The sequence below is a fragment of the Gymnodraco acuticeps genome, unplaced genomic scaffold (genome assembly GCF_902827175.1).
Source record: "Gymnodraco acuticeps unplaced genomic scaffold, fGymAcu1.1, whole genome shotgun sequence".
NCBI classification, from domain to species: domain Eukaryota; kingdom Metazoa; phylum Chordata; class Actinopteri; order Perciformes; family Bathydraconidae; genus Gymnodraco; species Gymnodraco acuticeps.
Window position 1 is genome coordinate 148,142 of NW_022989981.1, and position 19,407 is coordinate 167,548.

Below are 19,407 nucleotides of genomic sequence, written 5' to 3' on the forward strand. Positions count from 1 at the left end.
GCCGCGGAAATAATCTTTTGAATAATTTGTGACAAAACCGTTCTAAAGTCCTTTAGCTCACCTGAGCCCCTCAGTCTGACATCACACTAAATGCGCTATTGCCACACACACACACACACACACACAGAGCCGAGCTTGAATGACACAAGCACACGTGTACATGCAACTCTCTGATTGGTCTGGTGACTTTCCTCTGTTGCATTCACTGAACACGGGAAATTGCAGTCCTGCCGTCCTCTCTTGTGTCATGATGATGTTCACGTAAAGCACGGTTAATGTATTATATTATTGAGGTGTCTCAAATATACGTCAATCAAGTGGCACCTGCGGTGGATGATAGGTTTACATCTAAAAACGTATTTTCAAACATTATTATTATTATTTTTATTTTATTTTTCTTTCTTTTGTTACTTTTTCTTTAACGGTCCGCAATCGCGATCGACTGGTTGGCGACCACTGCTCTAAAGGCTTTAAATCTGTAGCCAATGTCGCTTGGTGTCCTTTGGAGTTACAGCCACAGACAGCACTGAAGGACCTTTACATTACTATATTTGATTAGTAAGAGCAACTGTCTCATCATAAATGTGTTTGATTATAATTTTTTTTTTATGTTTTAAAGACTGTCTTTATAGATGCTGTGTATATATATAAAAAAAAGTGTATTTATATGCCCGTAAGTGAATGAATGAAATTAATAATGAAATGATATATTATTATTATTATCACAGGTTCAAACCCCACTGCAGTCAGCATGTCGTTGTGTCCCTGAGACACTTCACCCCAAATTGCTCCTGTGGGGATTGCCCACAGTATTGAGTATGTAAGTCGCTTTGGATAAAAGCGTCTAATAAGTGACATGTAATGTAATGAAATGTATACTTAACATGCTCCCTGTACAGTAATATTGCTTCTAAAAAAACAAATACCAAGTTAGATACATTTCTCTCTGTATTTGTTTTGCTCCCACTTAATTCTCCTTATGATTTAAAAATACATATCAAATGAAAATAAAATAAGTCTTCCACGCCTTCTTTAAGTGGCTCACTTTTGATGGAAAATTAATTAAAGGCTGTGGCTGTATTTAATCTTCAAGGCTTAAGACGACCTGAGGCCCACCACTGTGAGGAATCAGGGTCTCTACGATTCAAATTTAATTTCAAACTGTTTTTTTCTTTTTGTTCAGCTTTAGATTTCTGCTCGCTTTTCAAATAATGCTTTTTTTTTTATAGGTTTCTTAACATGCACACAGCTGACCGTGCCCTTGTTTTCCTATAGCTAATAGGCGCTTGAAATTCACACTTTTTATCACTGCACTGAAGTGTTGTTATGTTCACTCTGTCCTCTTAGATCTGTCTCTTTGCCACAGGCTACGTTTAGAGGATGCATTGACTCCGTGCCATTGGCTGCAGCATGTATTTAGACAGTGCTGCTGCTCTAGTTTTTTCAGTCCAGATCTGTCCGAGTTAATTACGCTACAACTCTCAGAAAGACCTCTGTACTGGTCAGTTGGACCATGTGTACGGTAAAATGTACGCTTTCAAGGTTCAGTGCCCCGAATTTCCGCGGGATGCTCTAATGGCGAGTTTGTGTCTCAATTTTGAGTGGGAAGATGGGAGAAAAACTCAGATTCTTCATGGTGCATCACCACAGATTCCTCTTCTCCTTTCACTTTCTTTATTCTTTACGGCTCCCACTTACACATCATTGGAGTGCTGTGACCTGAAAGGAGGGAGACATTGTTAATAGACAAACGGGACTCCGTTTACAGCTTCAGATTGATTTACACCCTGACATTGAGAAGTTAACGTACCCTTGGAGAGTTAATCCTTAATGTTGTCCAGGTCAGTAAATAAACGGAAAAAGAAAAGCTAAACTGAAGGAGTTTGCAGAAAAGCTCATTCGTGCTAATTATTTCTCTCCCACCCCTCCCTTGTTAAAAGCTTTCCCACCCCTCCAATCAATCGGCACTTTAGTGAGCAGGAAGGGATGGAGGAAGTGCGAGCCTCATTAGCCTGATTGGGCCGATGTGGGAGATGGAAGGAGATGGAGTGAATGAAGGAGTAAAAGAGAAAAGAGAAAAGGAGTCAGCCTGATCATCAGCACTTGGCCCATCAGAGCTTCTGTCATCAAGACAAGTGCTGCGTTCAAAAATGTTTGTTTGCAGCGTTGTGACCCCTCGTTGGATTGGAGAAGATCTTCTGAAGGCTCTGAGGAGGAAGCAGTTGATTCAATTTAGTTCTTATGCCCTGTCTTAAGTTAAGGTACATTTGTCAGTCGCAGGACAAACTATGAAATGCACTGATTGTTTGCAAATGTTCTGAGTGAGCGTAGGTGCAATATAGATGAATATTTATTTCGTTAGACTTTGTGAAATTGTTAGTACTTCCATCCTCTACCACCATAGCTTCCATGTTGACTGGATATTACGTTACAAATGTCTAACTTGATAATTAATGGTTAGAACATTACCCCTCATAACAAGATATCAGCTAACATGAACACCATGTCACGCCGAATGGAACGAGTGCAACGGCAGTTCAGTGTGATGATCAGGCTGCTGAACAGCCTGCCATCCTGTTCTTTCCCTGACTGCATCCCACTGCCTTCCTGAACTCTGTCCATGAGCTCTGTCTTTTTCTTGACTTTGTTGTCTAATACGTTGGGAATAACATCACACAGTTCTGGGCAGTAACTCCTCAAAGGCAAAAGAAGTGACTGAAGTTGATGTGAGACTAGGGTTGCAAAGGGGCGGAAAGTTTCCGATACATTTCCGGAAAGTTTCCATGGGAAGTTAAGCAGGAGAATTTTGGAAATATTTGATGCAAAATTAAACAAAAAACGTGACATTTCAACAGATTTTTTTATTTTATTTTTTTTAATTTCAGTAGAACGGAACACGTTTTAATTATTTTATTGAACAATTATTTGTTTAATTGAAGAACAAAAACAGGAATGTTGAGTTAAATATTACTCATCCCCCCCAACCCCACTCATTAAAAAATGAACAAAAATGCACCCCCCATTCAAAAATCCCCACAAAGTCCCATTCAAAATGTTAAATGAAAAGATGTGGCTTCATTTGTCTTGTGCTTTGGGCTCAAAAGTGTGATCCAGTCTTCTCGAAATCATCTGTGCATGTGATGGAGGAATGCACAGTGCCTGTAGGGGGTGTGGTCTCAATAGCCATGCAGTAAGCAGTGTGCTATGGCATGGATATAAGTGTACTTGAATGGCATCTGTTAGTTTTAGTCAAGATTATGCTGAAATATATTTTCCCCAACTATATTTATAGTTGAAGAGCCAACCTTCAATTTAGAACATTCCCAGTTTATTCCCATAAATTCCCGTTAATTCCCATGGAAAGCTTCCATCTTTGAAAATTCCCGGAATTTTGCAACCCTATGTGAGACACATGAAAAAAGAGCCACAAATCTTTCCTTACACTTTCTCCTCCACTCTCCTGGACATTCGTTACATAAAGTGGGCATGTTGTCAGATCTTCTGTTTTGGACAAGTTAAAAAGAAAAGTCAAACTTTCCCCAATTTAAAAGGTGTACAGTCAAACCAAAATGTATTTTATGGAGGCTCTTTGAAAACAATGAATTTGAATAAAACAAAGTGATTATAGCATAATGTAGAAGAGCTAAACCTGCTTTAACTTTAAGTATTCGTGTAGGCTTAGATGATGAGACAGTGGCTTCATTTTACATTTAAAATGGCAAAATAAATGTGAAAAGACTTATTTATATTACAGTATATAAAGTAAGTCCTCTGAGGTTGTGACAGTGTGCCAATAATGTGCAGTTTGTAGAGCAGCCAGCTGTCAAACGTGTATGTCTTTCCTTGTGTAGGGCAGAGTTCAATTTTCTATGCCGTCTCACTTAATGCACTCCTTAGTGTAGCAATAATCGTTTGCATTCCCAGTTCTTTATGATAATAATAGTGCACCAAATATTGGTTTTTAGTAATAAGCCTAGCATTAAGTATTTGGCTGTGCATCCAAAGTCCCCGTCTCCTTGGCTGCTGTGGTCGAATACTTGAGCAGCTGCTTAAAAAAAACCACACTAAGTGGCCCCACAATAACCTGATGAATGGCTTTTTTAATGAGTTTATCAACCTTTGATGATTGATTGTTCTCATCCAGACTTTTGACATTTTGAATCAAACCCTGTTCCACTGAACCAGCTGTGCAAAGGATGTTGACGAGAACCGAGCCACGTAAGACTAAATGAGAAAAAATGAAGATACGAAAATTAAAAGCACATTGGTAGAAGATTATCCTCATTGTAGTGAGTGCTATTTGAATAATAATTATTATAAAGCCTTTCAATAAGGCTCCATTTTCTGTCATCTTTGTAATCATAGTTTAGTGAACAAGTACAAAGCATGTATCATTGTAACCTCCAAAATGGGCCTGGATCTAACCCTGAGTCCTCTTCCTGTCTCTCCATTGTCTGCTCTCATGTCCTCATCGCAGACGATGCTTTTGTCACATAATCACACACAAGTCACGCAGAGAGTACGCGCAGCACACACAGCGCACAATTACCATCTTGTAATTGCGATCTTTTAGGCGTTGTTGTGAAGTGGTGCCCGATGCTCAGGCTGTCGGCCCCGCTGCATTATCACAGTTTAGGATATTACAAGACTATTTATAGGAACTGTTTATCCACTCATCCTTTTGTCACCATTGTTGGTGGTTAGAGCCGGACTGATGGACAGGTCAATCAATCAGTCCAACAGTTCTTACGTTGTATATTGTTTGCTGAAAGTAGAACATGTAGGTGCCGTTTACAGTGCCACAAGCTAAAAGGTCAACGTAGGCATGGTCATAAACATCCTGTACAGTCTGTAAAGAGGAATGAAGTCAAGGGAATAGAGAAAGAACTCAGCAGCTTATATTGTGCAGTACAATTTATTGTCATAGATAGAGCTATAATTGGTTAACATCTGTTTTCTGTGCACAATAAAGAGTCTTTATTTTTCACAATTATGATTAACAAATGAAGCATATTCAGCCCTGAAAGTAAAAATGTGATATTTTCTGGTGTGTCTAGTAAACCGAATGCAAAATGCAGGTGTATTTCTCTTTTATAAAAAAGTCAAGGGCACTGTGATGTAGTGGGATAAAAAGGACACCTCAATCACAGTAACAAGCACTGAAAAGATGTATTACACCCTTGCACCCTTTACTCCGTGACTCCTGCAAAATCAACAGCATGTGACAGGATAGTGGTCTGCATATGCATGAGCGAGACCTTTTTCTGCATTCATGTATGAGCTGTTAATCTTTGCACATTATAGTGTGGATGTGTTTATAGAGAAATGGTCGGTCTCAAGAATTTATCAAACATTAAGGGTTATGCTTTTTTAAGGGTTTTATATGATGAGCAAGTTCTAGGCTGGCATTTGTATTAAATTAATTAACTGCTTCATCAAAGTTTTGAACATCAAAAGCAATTTTAAAACTGTAAACTGGACGTTGTAACTAATTGTAACAAAGATGGAGAGCAGTAACATAATATTTATCTTTAAATTACGGTAGATCAATAGTTGTGATTCCATTCATTTGAGAATATTTTATTAATTTCAAATGTTTTATCATTAAATTGATCAGCCTTTGTAGATAATTTAATAAATGATGGACCTCTAGTGTGATCACAATCCACTTTCCACTGTGTTCCTAGGGTTCATTTATGTTTTTGGTGCGATGTGTCTCTCTCTGCTGAAGAACGTCTGAGAGTCAGTACTCCAAAGGAATCACAAGTTGCCATAACTACAAGTGCTCGGTCGGTCCAGAGTGTTGAGCCCCGGAGAGGTGGGCAGCGAGCCGACCGTGAGTGAAGGCTGAGAGCTCTGGAGGACCCCATCCAGCAGGAGCCTGAAGCACTCCTCAGCCACAGTTTCTCCTCACATTTCCCTGTGAAGTCAGGAGATCAAACTGAATGCATGATGGTTTATCGTAAAGAAAAAAGAGACCATCAACTTTTCTCCTAATGTCAGACAGACAGAGAATGACCCTGCGTGAGGTTATAAATGTTTTTATTTTCTTCATTTTCAGATGATTTCTTACATACTAAAAGCAGGTTAGAAAATAATAAAATGGTATATGGGCTCATGAAGCAGAAAAAAATACACACAAGGCTTGGAAATTGAATTGAGGACCACTGTGGTACAAGGGCAATGTATCTATTTGTACATGCTCTCAGCATGGTTATGGCAGACATACTTTTTTTTCCATCACTTGAAACGTCTTGCAGTGGCACCAAAGTGGCTCCTCTTCTGACAGACAGCCTAACTCATACAGTCTGTCTTACTTTGTTCTCAGCCTTGTTTATTCCAGTGATGTCGTCTCCATCTATTGCTACAGAGGAATCCAGACCACCAAGGCTTAATGTTTTGTTGTTTTTGTTGTTGTTAGATTAGTTCATACCTCTGAGGTATTTCACTGGTTTCTTGCAGTGGGTGAGAATAAAGTGTTTTGCGTTACATTGGGACCATTATTCCCCTGGCACTCGAAGTGTGTGTGTGTGTGTGTGTGTGTGTGTGTGTGTGTGTGTGTGTGTGTGTGTGTGTGTGTGTGTGTGTGTGTGTGTGTGTGTGTGTGTGTGTGTGTGTGGTGTGTGTGTGTGGTGTGTGTGTGTGTGTGTGTGTGGTGTGTGTGTGTGTGTGTGTGTGTGTGTGTGTGTGTGTGTGTGTGTGTGTGTGTGTGTGTGTGTGTGTGTGTGTGTGTGTGTGTGTGTGTGTGTGTGTGTGTGTGTGTGTGTGTGTGTGGTGTGCGCCAACAACACCTTAAAGCTCATGTTTGTCTTGAGCTGGATTGACGGATAGAGACATGGTTAGGGTTAGTGGTTTATAGTTAAGCATTGCTGTTTGTGCACGCACTTACATGTTTATAGTATTCCTATTTCTTGCTCACTCATGATTTGTATATTGCATCTGTTTATTTTCTTGGTGGCCTTAACTGCTGTGAATGCACCTTCCGTGAATGATGCAAACTTGTAGGAACATTTTATCTGAAAAGATAAATGATGTGGAAATTATTCTGTTCTCGTATTCAGCATAGCTGGCTGGTTGTTTGCATGCATTCATACCTTCAACCAAATGCAGGCATTTATGGGAACACGTTGACCTTTTGCTAAAGAAGCTTATAATGCATGCAAACAAAGGAAGCCACTTTATCGTGCAATGCAGCTTTACATCACTCTTAACAGCCCTGTGTTGGAGAAAACACTGAGCTAGTAGTTTAAAATGCAACTGGCCATTTTATTGCGAATCTTTTTTTGAGCTCATTTGTTAGAGAAATAGAGGTATTATAATGGAGGAAGTATTCAGAAATGTCCTGAATCAAAAGCCATTTAAATAGAGGCATTACTGTTGTGCTCATATGCACATCAATGTAGATTGATTTGATATGTTGAAGATGTTTACTATTTGAGTAACACAATACAGGCTCATCTGAAAAATCAATTTTGATCCTATTTTCTTGCAGTGCAATAATTCATTTCAGGCTCAGATATGTGCTCGAGTCTTAGCATACATCTTTTTGTCGGGTTTAATGTGAGTTGGAATAATTAAGCTAGAGGGCTTGACGCTAGATAATGGACTGCGACAGTGAAAGGCCTCCATAATGACTGATGAGAACTCAGGGTATTGTCGTTAAGAGCACAGGCGTGGAGCTACAGCTGCATCACACTCACAGCATATGTTGGTGCACACACACAAACGTATAATTTGAAAATCCTTAAGATAAACATTCACATGAAGCCTGTTTTTATCTCCCTCTCAGACACAGACAGTAAAAGAACCCATTTCTATCTACATAAAGTACATTTCCTTCTGACTCTGTCCTTCACAAGCACCCAACATGAGCAGTTACTCTTAGATGGACACTTATACACTCCCCCGTTCGTTATATTGATCCACGCTTACACAAGTATTAGCACTCACTTAGAATGAGAGGCATGTCTTCTGGAGCAAAGAGCAGAAATGCATCCATACAAATGTACATACAGTTTCTCATGTTGCCTGGTGCACATTATTACGCAAACTTCTCGGTATAAAAACACATGCGTCTGCTTTGGCCTGGCAAAATTTTTCAAATTGAATTGGAGCAGCTGATGTATTCATCCAGTGTGTGTGATTTAACGAGGTCCATGCCATCTCGTCATAAATCGTATTAATAAACTTGAGAATCCCATTGATTTAGATTTTTTTTAAGCCATCCAGTGCATTATTTGACATCGTCAGCCTTTGTTTCAGATTTAATGAACCCCCCACACACACACTTACTCACTCACACAGCACAGCCCCTCAAACAGCACAGAGAAAACACAAGGAACTACTTTTTCTTTTTAGAAGTCTTTATTCATCCTTGTAGAAAAAAAGACGACAGACCAATAAATGGAATAGCGTGTTGCATCCATTTTTATGTTTATACATAAGAGTGTTTTCATTATCACGTCTGAGGGTGACATTTTCAGAAGGAAAAATGATTTTTTTGCACAGAATAAAAAATGAAGCTTCAATGCTCTTTAAAAAAAGAAAATAATAAATGCAGCTAAAATAAAAAAATCCGCACGAGCTGGTCCTATACGACTGGTTACGACATTAACCCAGGTCGGAAAAGAGAAAGAGAGCTTCTGTAAGTAAGAATCGGTTGGAGGTTCTGTGTACATGAATATCACTCATCAGGATCCTTCCCTCTACGGCCTCGCTCTTTATTTCTCACTCTCCACCCTCTCCTTTTTCTCTTTTCATGTCTGGCTGTTTGTTAGTGTCCTTTGATGTTCCTCCTCCAGTAAAGTATATTAGTGTAGTCAGTGAGAGGCAGTCGGAGAGCAGGTGCTGCGTCCTTCTTCATGCGGTGTGTTTGTGTTCTTCATATGTTTGTTTGTTAAACTGCACAGTGTAGCGGTCAGGCTGGGATCCCTGTTTATGACTGTCTATGCTGGACTTTGGCCTGTAAAACTGTATGACATTTGTCATCGAATGTACTTTTTCTCAGAGAATGCAAATTTAAATATATTTTGTAGTATTGGGATTTTTTACTGAGACATACTTTGAGATAATTAATTTTGCCAACACGTATACCTACTTGTATTTTAAATATCTATAAAACATTTACAACTTCAACTTTCAGATTAAAATTGGAAAGACAGATTGTTATGAATACATTTTTAGCAAAGAGTTATGAGAAGAGAATTCCGCACAAAATCATTAGCTGCTAAAACTTATTTCAATTAAGTAGGTTTAACCAGCCTCAAGATGATAATGGGTTACTATTTTAAGATGTATAATTACGTTTCTTACACTTCATTTGCAAATGTAATTTAATAAGACCAGACTACAATAGAAATTGGGAACGTGGGTACATACTTTTTCTTAATTCTGAGATTTGAATAGCTGTCCTTCTCAAGCTAGTCATTTATCCTGCAGTCGTGGCAATTATTTTACTTGTGTTTTTCTCTGATTGTCTTTAATTCCTTATTCTCCTTGTGTCCTACAAACATTAGCATCTTAATGGTTCCATGTCATGATAAAGATACAGGCGAAAACTGCTGTAACAATTTAGTTTGATTCTTTCAATTTTGATCACAGGAAACTGAAAACATCAGTCCTTGATGGAAGTGTGAAGTCACGTATTTGCTGAGTTCAGCAGTGGATACACTGAGGGTAAAACTTGGGTAACATTTTGGATGATGATTACACAATATTCCAGTGATCACCCCTCTTTTCCCCCCGCCTGCATCCTTCTTGATCCCCCAACTTCTTCCTTTTGTCTGCTTTTCTACCTCCTGCCGCTGAATTTGTCACACGCCCTTTTTTCCTCATCTTCCTTTTGTCTCTCATTTTCTGTCCTCGCTGTCTGCCTTTAGCCAACACACCTCTCTCAGCGCCTCCATTCCCAAAACAGCACCCCTCTCTCTCCTTGTCTTGTTTATTTTATTACCATCCATATATCCATCACCCCTGCTCTCTCTCTCTCCCCCTCTCATTAGTCTCCCCATTCTGTGGTTTGTGTCTCCTGTCTCTGTCAGAACTGTTATCACTGCTGTCAGCTCCCTTAGCGAGAACAAAGTCGTCCTCTGCTCACGGCACCACAAAAGACACAAGAGAAATAAAAGGAAAGAGCCACAGCCAAAAAAAAAAGAAAAGCGAAAGAGGCTGAAACGTGTTAAAATTAAAAAGGAGGGGAATAAACTAGAGGGAAAGGGGACACTAGGAACACATCTTTTCATGTCAACCATGATGCATTGTCATCTGTGGGTTATAACAACCATTGATTTTTCCCTCTGTCATCCCTTGTATCTATACAGCACAGAGCTTACAGTTGGTAGGAAGATATGAGACCTATCTCTATACACATCAAGTGCCTTTTCCTCATATAATAAATATATCTCCTGCTAAATCAGCTAAGCCTAGTATATCAACCTCAAATAAGTTACTGTGTATTATAATGAGCCGAGAAGAACAGTAGGTTTAAAAGACACTGAGATATCCAAAAGAGAAAACGTAACCATGTATAGCTGTAATCAGCGCTGAAAGAAAGTCTTTCTGTATAAAGTAGTATACAGTAGTAGAGTATAGTAGGACTGTTACTTCTGTCACTCAACAACAATGTCAATTCAACATAGCCAAAATCAGTCTTTTCTACTTAGCAAACCAATCAGAATTGAACCATCAGAGGCACAGAGGGTACTTTGGAATCCAAGGACAAATGGCCACCAGCCAAGGGGTCGTCATCATAGAAATGGCGCCGGGCATTAGTGGTTCAGGGAGTGTTTCTGTGGATCATCACGTATAGGCATAATCTATGTCGGGGATCCCACCCTCTCGGTATCCCCGGTTGGTACCATAAGTGACACGATGGTGGCTGGTTTGGCTGAGGATGGTGCCATTGAGGCTGCCGGCTCCATGGCTGCTCCTGTATGTCCCGTTAGCTTGGGAAGAGGAAGAGGAAGAAGAGGGAAAAATAGTGTGGATGTAGGTGACGTCCTCCAGCTTAGGCTGCAGGGGCTGATGGGCCATAGCTGTCATCTGAAACCCTGCAGGAGGTGCCCTGATCTCTAAGATGGAAGTGTCTTTCTTGGTGCCCGACTCAACATAGTCATCATAATGTTTTCCACCCCGGCCCCTGCCATATGTACCTGAGTCCCCGGACACATAGCCTGATCTCTGTCCATACCAGCAGAATATGCCAAAGATTAACAGCAGGCTTACTAATGCTGTGGCACCACCTATGATCCCAGCCAATGGCAGGGCTGTTAGTTCTGAGTCCTTACCGTCTTTATCAGACCCCTCCCCTCCTGCGCTGACCTGAGCCTCTCCAGTCTCTATCTGAGCGCAGGTCGGGATCGAGTCTTTACTGTCTGTGTCCATGCTGCCAATTCGAGATGAACCCATGCTGGAACCCCCAAAAGAGGATTCCTGTCTTAGTGGCAGCAAACAGATGAGGTAATGGGAGCGTGGGGTAAGCTGGGTAAGGAAGTACTGCCTCCTCTCTCCAGGTACTAGAGTCTCTGTTATGGAACCAAGAGATGCAGTGCTTCCCAACCTCAGCCACGACAGACGAAAGGAGGGTGCCGGTTCGGGGCAAAGCCAACTCACCAGCACACTGTCCGGAGAAAGAGGTTTTACAGTCAGCTCCAGGGCCTCTCCAGAGACCTGCCCCCCTTCACCGGGAGGCAGAGGTATAACAAAGCCCGGCCGCTTGGCGATAAGGGTGAAGAGGGATCCTTGAGTGGGGACCATCAGAGGAGATGTGGTGCTGCTGCCATGGGGAACCGAAGCCACAGCTTGGCCCCCTCCAATGTCATCTTCACCTCCTCCATCTTTTTCTGCTGGGTTCATCCCCATTCCAGTACCGGGACCACCAGGAGGGCCTTCACACTGCTCCATCAGGGAGGCTAGTTCTCTGAGGGCTTGGCCCCTCACAGACTCTGGGCCCTGACAGGTCAGACCCCTGACTGTCACCGCAGCCCCCCGGCTGTGCAGCCATGCGTGGAGCCAGCGAAGGTTGCAGCCGCAGTACCACGGGTTTCCTCGCAGCAGTAGCAGCTCCAGGCTTTCTGTGTCCTTCAGAAGCCCTCGTGGAAGAGTGGTCAGATTGTTTCCCGACAGGTCCAACCTCTGAAGCCGCCGCATGCCGTCCAGGGCCCCCCGTGGTATGTGAGTCATCCCATTGTCTTGCAAATGGAGGCGCACAAGGTGAGACGAAGGAAGGTAGACTGGCGGCGACTGCAAAGCATTCCTGACCAGTGACAGCTCAGTCAGGTTGGAGAGACGGGAAAAGGTGTCATCTGCAATTCGCGTGTTGGCCAACAGGTTCCCATCCAGAACCAAGCGTCGAAGGGAGGAGAGCCCACGGAAGGCATGTGTTGGGATGGTGCTTATTCTGTTGTCGTCAAGTCGCAACTCTTCCAAGGATGCTGGCATGCCTGCAGGGATGCTTGACAGGTGGTTTCGAGAAAGGAACAGCAGTCGAAGCCGTGGAGTCCCAGAAAAAGCTCGCTCCTGGATGCTAACTGTGGATATAGAGTTATCATCCAGGTGCAAACGTTCTAGTAATGGTAACTTTGTCAGAGCTGATCTCGGTAACGTTCGTATATTATTATCCTGCAGATGGAGCTCCCGTAACGAAGGCGGGAGGTGTATAGGGAATTCATCCAGATGGTTAGCATACAGGTAAATTACTCGTATGGAAGTGCTGCGTTCCAGTGAGGGAGGCAGGCCGGAGTTTTTCACCCGGTTGCTCTGTAAGTAGAGGATGGCAGCCATTAATGGTAGGGGAGGAATTATACTCAGGCCACGGTCGTTGCAGTAGACAAAACCCTCATCACAGCGGCACACAGAGGGACACACAATGCCCTCATCTCCTTCGCCCGTTTCCATGGCAATTGCTGCTGCCGCCAGTTCCAGCACCTCAGCCAATAAGGTGAGGCACAGGAGGAGCAGAAAGAGCCAGTCGCGGAGCTCAGCAAGACTCTCAGCCGCCATGTTGTGCTCAGCTCCTGATTGAAAAGAGAGAAAATGGGAAACTTGATTTAAGTACCACTGCTGTAACTGAGTCTCAAATCAAATACACTTTTTGCAGTTAACTGAAGTAAAAAGAGGTTTATGAAAAAGTCAAACCACAAAGTGCTGTACTTTCTACCTACTGTATAAAGTAATGTTCTTTTATCTAAAGGCGGAGAAGATTTGGGGATAGAAAAGACGGAGATAGTTTGTAGGGGTTGTTCAGTATTATATGGGTCAGAGCGACCAAGCAGAAGACAAACGGACATTTAGAGGCGGAGAGTGCGATGAAGGGTTGAGTGAGCGGGCAAAGAAGATTACAAGAATCAGAGAAAGCAATAGAATGATGACAAAGATGGAGAAAATTGGGCAGTGACAGTTTGATGGCGAAAATAAAGAGTGGAAGAAATTTTTCGGGCCGATTAACTGAAATGGAGTGAGTGACATGAAACTAAAATGGAGAAGAGAGTCGAGGAAAAGGAAATCAGATTAATTGCCCACAGTGCTGTTGATTTCTTTTGAAGACACCAGAAGTAGTAAACTTGCTGTAACTGCACTATATGTATGTATAATGCATGCTTTCTCTTGGTTGTTATTGTTCGTGAAATGTATATAAATGATTCAGGAAAGTGGTCTAGAAATCCCAAGAAATGTTTTAGCGAGATATTTGACAGAGAAGCATTTTTCTGCAACATTAATACGTTCCTCAGTCTATGTTTTATGAAATGTCTCCTAGCGATTCCCTGACACCAACATCAATAACATACATTTACAATTCAGATAAAATGATGGCAGTGCACTCGGCATCCACAGCGCACTGTTTATAGTATATGAATAATATACAGTAGTGAAAATTGTAGAAATTACATGAACTCTTGTTTGAATGCTATCTTTTGGGTAGCCTGGGGCAAAAAAATCTACTCTGACGTGAAATGCCTGACATGATTTGACAGCACATTTGATAAACAAATCCTCTAAAGGCAAGTTTTTTTCCCCTCCCCACCCTTCTGTGCATACATGCTTGTGTATGTGCGTGTGTTCGAATGTGAACTCAGTGCTAGATGCAAAATTGCCCCTTGGCTGCAGTCAAAATCCATGCAAAGCAAACAAGAGATGGCAACAATAGAATAGACGGAAGGAAGGGAGGGAGGGAGGGAGGGAGGAGACAGATGGAGAGTTGGACAGTCAGTGGAGGAGAGGGGAAATGAGTTTTCTGGCAGTGAAGACTCAAGACAGTATCAGCTGAGTTTGGTGCAAAAGAATGATTGCGTGCTCTTTTTCTGGGAGAAATTGGTGCATAAAATAGCTGCATTTGTGTACCTATCTATGCTTGTTAGATCAACAACAACCAGCTCCTGTCTCACCTCGACACAAGCAGAATGTGATTTCATGTGTGTGAGCCGTACAATTTGGCATCAACCTAGACTCTATTTTTCTCTTTTCCTAATTGGTATTTTAAGCTTACATCTGACTATTTCCCAGCCTTTCCAGCATTTGAGATACAGAGAAAGTAAGGGAGAGGAACACATGCACACAAAAAGGAGTGTCAAGGTAGGAGCTGAAACCGTATTGGGAATGCTCTATGAATATCAACTAGCATATGTTTCGTAGCCACACTATCCCCGCTTCCCTTTCATAAATACGGCTTGGCACAAACCTGTTTGTGTGTTTTTGCCTAAAGTACATGCCAAGGTTTTCTATCGACACATCCTCTTAATGATCCTTATATTTTCTGTCTTCTCGCCTCCCTGCCTCGTCCTCTCACTCTCTCCAACTGTCGCTCTCCCTTATGGCGCTCTCCTCTCTCTGCATCTTTATTTTTCACGCCATATACCTCTCCAATCCGCCCACCTCCACTTTCTCCCCTTCGTAATCTTTCATTATAACCACTCTCAGGTTTGTTTGCAGAAGTGTCCGTGCAGTCGCCCTCCTACTCTCCTCCCCTATCTCTCTTTCTAATCCTCTTTCATCGTTTCCTCTCCAGTCCTCCGTTGATACACACTGAGATTGGATCAATCAGCTCTAGCTCAGTCCTCCTGCCCAGACTTCCACTCTCCCTCATGGCGACTTAGTTTCTATTTCATTTAGATGCAGCAGACCCCCCACCTCTTGTTTTTCCCCACCTTCTCTTTCTCACTCCCTCTTGGCCTCAGCTTTCTCGCCTCCGCATTCGCCTACCTCTCACTTTGCAGCCCCCCCACCCTGAACATTTCAATCATGTTCAGAAATAAAAGCCTTTGTGCAAGCACAGAGCCATTGTGTGTTGGTGTTCTTTCTGATCACGTAGCCGAAAGTAACATGTATGTGTGGTGGTGGTGCGGTGTGTGTGTGTGTGTGTGGTGTGTGTGTGTGTGTGTGTGTGTGTGTGTGTGTGTGTGTGTGTGTGGTGTGTGTGTGTGTGTGTGTGTGTGTGTGTGTGTGTGTGTGTGGTGTGTGTGTGTGTGTGTGTGTGTGTGTGTGTGGTGGGTGTGTGTGTGTGTGTGTGTGTGTGTGTGTGTGTGTGGTGTGTGTGTGTGTGTGTGTGTGTGTGTGTGTGTGTGTGTGTGTGTGTGTGTGTGTGTGTGTGTGTGTGTGTGTGTGTGTGTGTGTGTGAGAAAGGTCTGATCGACCGAGGGTGTGATTGGTCTAACCTGGTCAGTCTCTGTGCTTTTTGCGTCCGCTGCAGCTGTGTTTTTCCTGTATCAAAGGATTTGTGAAGAGAAGTATTATTGTGTCTTTGTGTGTGACTGAAGATGTAACCGTGGATTTCTGTGTGTTAAAGAAGTTGTCTTTGAATGGTTCACAAGTGTAGCCTCGCTCCTCGGGGCCGTTGAATCTTCCTCAGCTTGGGTGAATGATGATAGGGATGATGATAGCCTGTACTCCAGGGCTCCGCAAGTTGCAACACCAGCATGGCTCAAAGCCGCCTCGGCACCCACATTTTTGTCGTGTGTGTCCTACTGCCAAGCTCTCTCTCTCTTCCTCTCTCTCTCTGGGGTAAGGGGCTTTTAGGCCTGCCAGCTCAAGTCATCTTCAACAAGCGTCCAGAGGCCTTATTCTGAAGCCACTGCTCCACACCCAAATGTTACAGTTGGGTCGACAGTCAGAAGATGGTTGAGAGCTTAAGGGTCCTTCTTCGAAGTCAAAAGCAATCCTGGATACTCATGCAAGCAGTGGGTCATGCAGGAATAGTACAGTTATACTGGCTTTGAATAACTAGTTAGTGGTTATAATGAATGAGGAGCAAGGACAGAATAAGTGGGATTTTCACAGCTCTAAGATATCCAGCTAAGAGTCCTTACGATTATTAGTCGTATTATAACAATTATTAAAAACCTACATTTCACAGTTCTTTCATGGTAAATGGAGTATGTTTGAGGCTGTGATGGACAGTTTGGTCCTGTGCAGATTACAGGTTGTGACAGTTTGGTTCAGAGGCTCCTTTCTTCTTCCCTCTCAGTTTCCGCCTCACTCTCCTCTGTTAAATTTTAATCGCTTCCTTTTCAGTTCACACAGCTGATCTTTAGAGGCAGCAAAGCACGATGACCGTGTGTACTGTAGTGCACTCTGAGCAGCGCTGGGAAGGCCAGTCACGTGGCTCAGTGTGAAAAGTTCCCCCACAGGTTAGAAGAAATAGAGCGATGTCGAGTATCCTGGAGGAAGACTTCACTGGTGGTGCTTCAGCAGGACAGCTGGCAGAGTGTCAGTGAACAGCGCCCTGAGAGAGACAGCAGACAAGAACAGTATTAGACATTTTGAAAGTGTAAAATCCTTGCTAAACCTCACGCGAAGAGCTGTTTGGAACACATCATTCACAAAACCAAATTGCACACAAGGCTGACACTTTTAAGCCCTTTAACCAGTTAATAATATTAAGTGAGCCCACATTTGAGTGGGTGAGTAGAACAACATTAAATGTGTATTTTCTAATCCCTAAATAGTTTTGTAATTCTATACATGTATTCTATATATGTCTCTTTAACTTGTAAACTTAATCAAACAAATATTCAAAGTATGGCACAGCAGCTTATGTGTTCCTAGTAGCCCTACAGTAACGTTCAAATACAGATTATTTCAGTTCATCGAAATGCTGCACCTTAATGTTTGTTTTATATTTTGTATTTATTTGAGTGAATACATTATTCACAGTTTAATAATAATTTAAAAAAAATATATATATTACATGTTTTGTGATAATTTTTTCTGCCGTCCCGAAAACGTACCAAACCGTGACCTAAAAACCGAGGTACGTACCGAACCGAAATGTTTGTGAACCGTTACACCCCTAGTTCCTACATTTGTATTGCTAAAGATGCTTTAATGGAGCAGCATAGATAAAAAGCTTTCCAACCTTTATTTTTTATTTCAGCAAACTTCTTTAAGCAACAGCAAGATGTACTTTTGGATTTCAACGTTGGCACAATATAAAATACTAAAACGTACAGGCTAAATAATGATCCCCATCAGAACAGTTATACCTCTTAAAATTAAGTACCTCATGAAAATACTTCCTGAAGGTCAGCGCTGCATATGCGTAAGACGCAGCTCCCAACGGACACAAACCTCCCATTAAGGAAACTCAATGTGTTATAGCTGCGTTTTTTTTTTCTTCAAACAAAGCTTTTGAGCTTTCATTAACCATCACGCGTTAAGTGCCTGTATCTTGTGTGCAGAATCCAACCCCCCAGTGAACACTGGCTTTAGAAATATAAGGTTTTCATCAGGCATACTGAGTGTACAGAGACAGATTCATCAAGGCCATTAACTGCTCCGCTGCTCACATTCGCCTGTTCACTTCATCCCAGAGTAAGTAGACTACATAGCCAACTGGGAAATTATCATGTGGTTTGCTTAAACACAAATAGAGACAAATATGGCGTCCTCATTTTCCATTTTCAAAGGACACATCCTGCAGCTGTCAAGTTCAACAGCCTGTGTGTGTATATATCCTTGAAGGGTTTTAAAAAGCAACTCTAAATTGTGCACCATACATCTTAATCTAGACTATGGGGACTGTGTGTGTATCTATTTTAGATTTGGTGTTTTAACTGGTTCCACAAATGGAAAGGAATTTGTCTAATTAGTTGTGCAGTTTAGTGGGGTAGTCAGGTGGTTGGTGTGGGATGAAATTGGGCAGAGTGTGGTGAGATAAATTGTCCTTTTTATAAAACAGCTCCAGGCTGGTTTCTAGTTTGTGGCATAGTAAACTGATTTATATGTGCAGGGTGCAGCTAACATGCCTAATGAAAACAGCTCGCTATGGGAGAGAATGCTAAGTAGACATTGTTTGCTAAATGCATCGACTTTGTGATTGGCATTTAAGGAGAAATTAGATAATGGTCTGTTCAAGGACAGTCAAGTTGTATGCAGAGCTTTATGTGTCAGGTTTTTTTAACATTATTAAATGCTATACCCTTTTTATTCCATCTCTTTGTGATTCATTGATTGATGTCTAATACTTCAAAATCCTCTCATGTTAGTATTTTGGAGGGAAAGGCTTAAGTGGCTTTGAAGTTAAATCATAAATCAAATGAAGACTTTTAATTGGATGTCATCAGTCATGTATTAAAAGCAGATGTCACCTTTAATCACGGTAACTGTCGTTTTAAAACAAGTCCCCTTAATTGGCTGCACTGTTTGGTCCAAAACTACCCGTACACTGCGTGCACTAATCTCAGCCTACCGCAGGCAAAATGTCTGCCTGCATTGGCCAAGAAGAGAAAATTGAGCATCAGCAGCATTTCCACAGCTCACTGCCATTGCCCATTAGACATCACTACGTGAAGCTCTATCTGTATAATGTCGAGGCTGTCCTTAAAACCTTTTGTGATGGATTTTCAGAAGACTTGTGGTGGGGAGTGTGGTGGGGAAGAGGAGGCTGAGGAAATAGGAAGCATTAGGGAGCAAGTATCAGAGCGGGGAGTGACACTAATCATTTAGGAGAGGGATGTGTCTGAAAAAGACGTTTGTCAGAGTTTAAGGTTAAATGAGGGAAAGAAAACACACTGATTTCTGTTTATCATAAGTGTGTTTCAGTACATTGTTGAATAAATGGTAACACGTTTCATAGCAGATATCTCCCTTATTAATTGCCAACGTTTATGCAACTTGGGAATATTAACCTACAAGAAAGTGATTACACAATGTTTAAGGTCGAGTGGATACACCTTAACACAGAATCAGTTTTCTTTCCCACTCGATCAAAAAAGACTTATAAGTGCTCTTTGAGTTTATTTCCTTTTATTCTATTGTCCCCATGGCTTTTATGCTAATAATCTCTAAAGTCTGACACAATCAAGTGTCTAGGCAGCACACTCATTCAAATTCAGACATCATAGAAAATAACTCTTGACTTCTTATTCCAGTGTGAAACATTAATTAGCTAGCTAATATCACACTATACAATTTATT

General features: G+C 41.8%; 2 protein-coding genes across 6 annotated transcripts in view; one reads left to right on the top strand and one right to left on the bottom strand.

Annotated features, from left to right (window-relative positions):
- Positions 1–19,407, top strand: part of macrod1 (mono-ADP ribosylhydrolase 1) — a 115,461-nt gene that overhangs the window by 14,698 nt on the left and 81,356 nt on the right. The window lies entirely within an intron of this gene.
- Positions 8,346–19,407, bottom strand: part of flrt1b (fibronectin leucine rich transmembrane protein 1b) — a 37,290-nt gene continuing 26,228 nt past the window's right edge. For all 3 annotated transcript variants that reach the window (XM_034211866.1, XM_034211864.1, XM_034211865.1), the window contains exons 2-3: positions 15,648–16,714; positions 8,346–13,013 (exon numbers count right to left, since the gene is read on the bottom strand). In XM_034211866.1, coding sequence (XP_034067757.1) covers positions 10,798–12,999 — 2,202 coding nt within the window. In that variant the 5' untranslated portion in view covers positions 13,000–13,013; positions 15,648–16,714 and the 3' untranslated portion in view covers positions 8,346–10,797. The remainder of the gene's footprint in view (positions 13,014–15,647; positions 16,715–19,407) is intronic.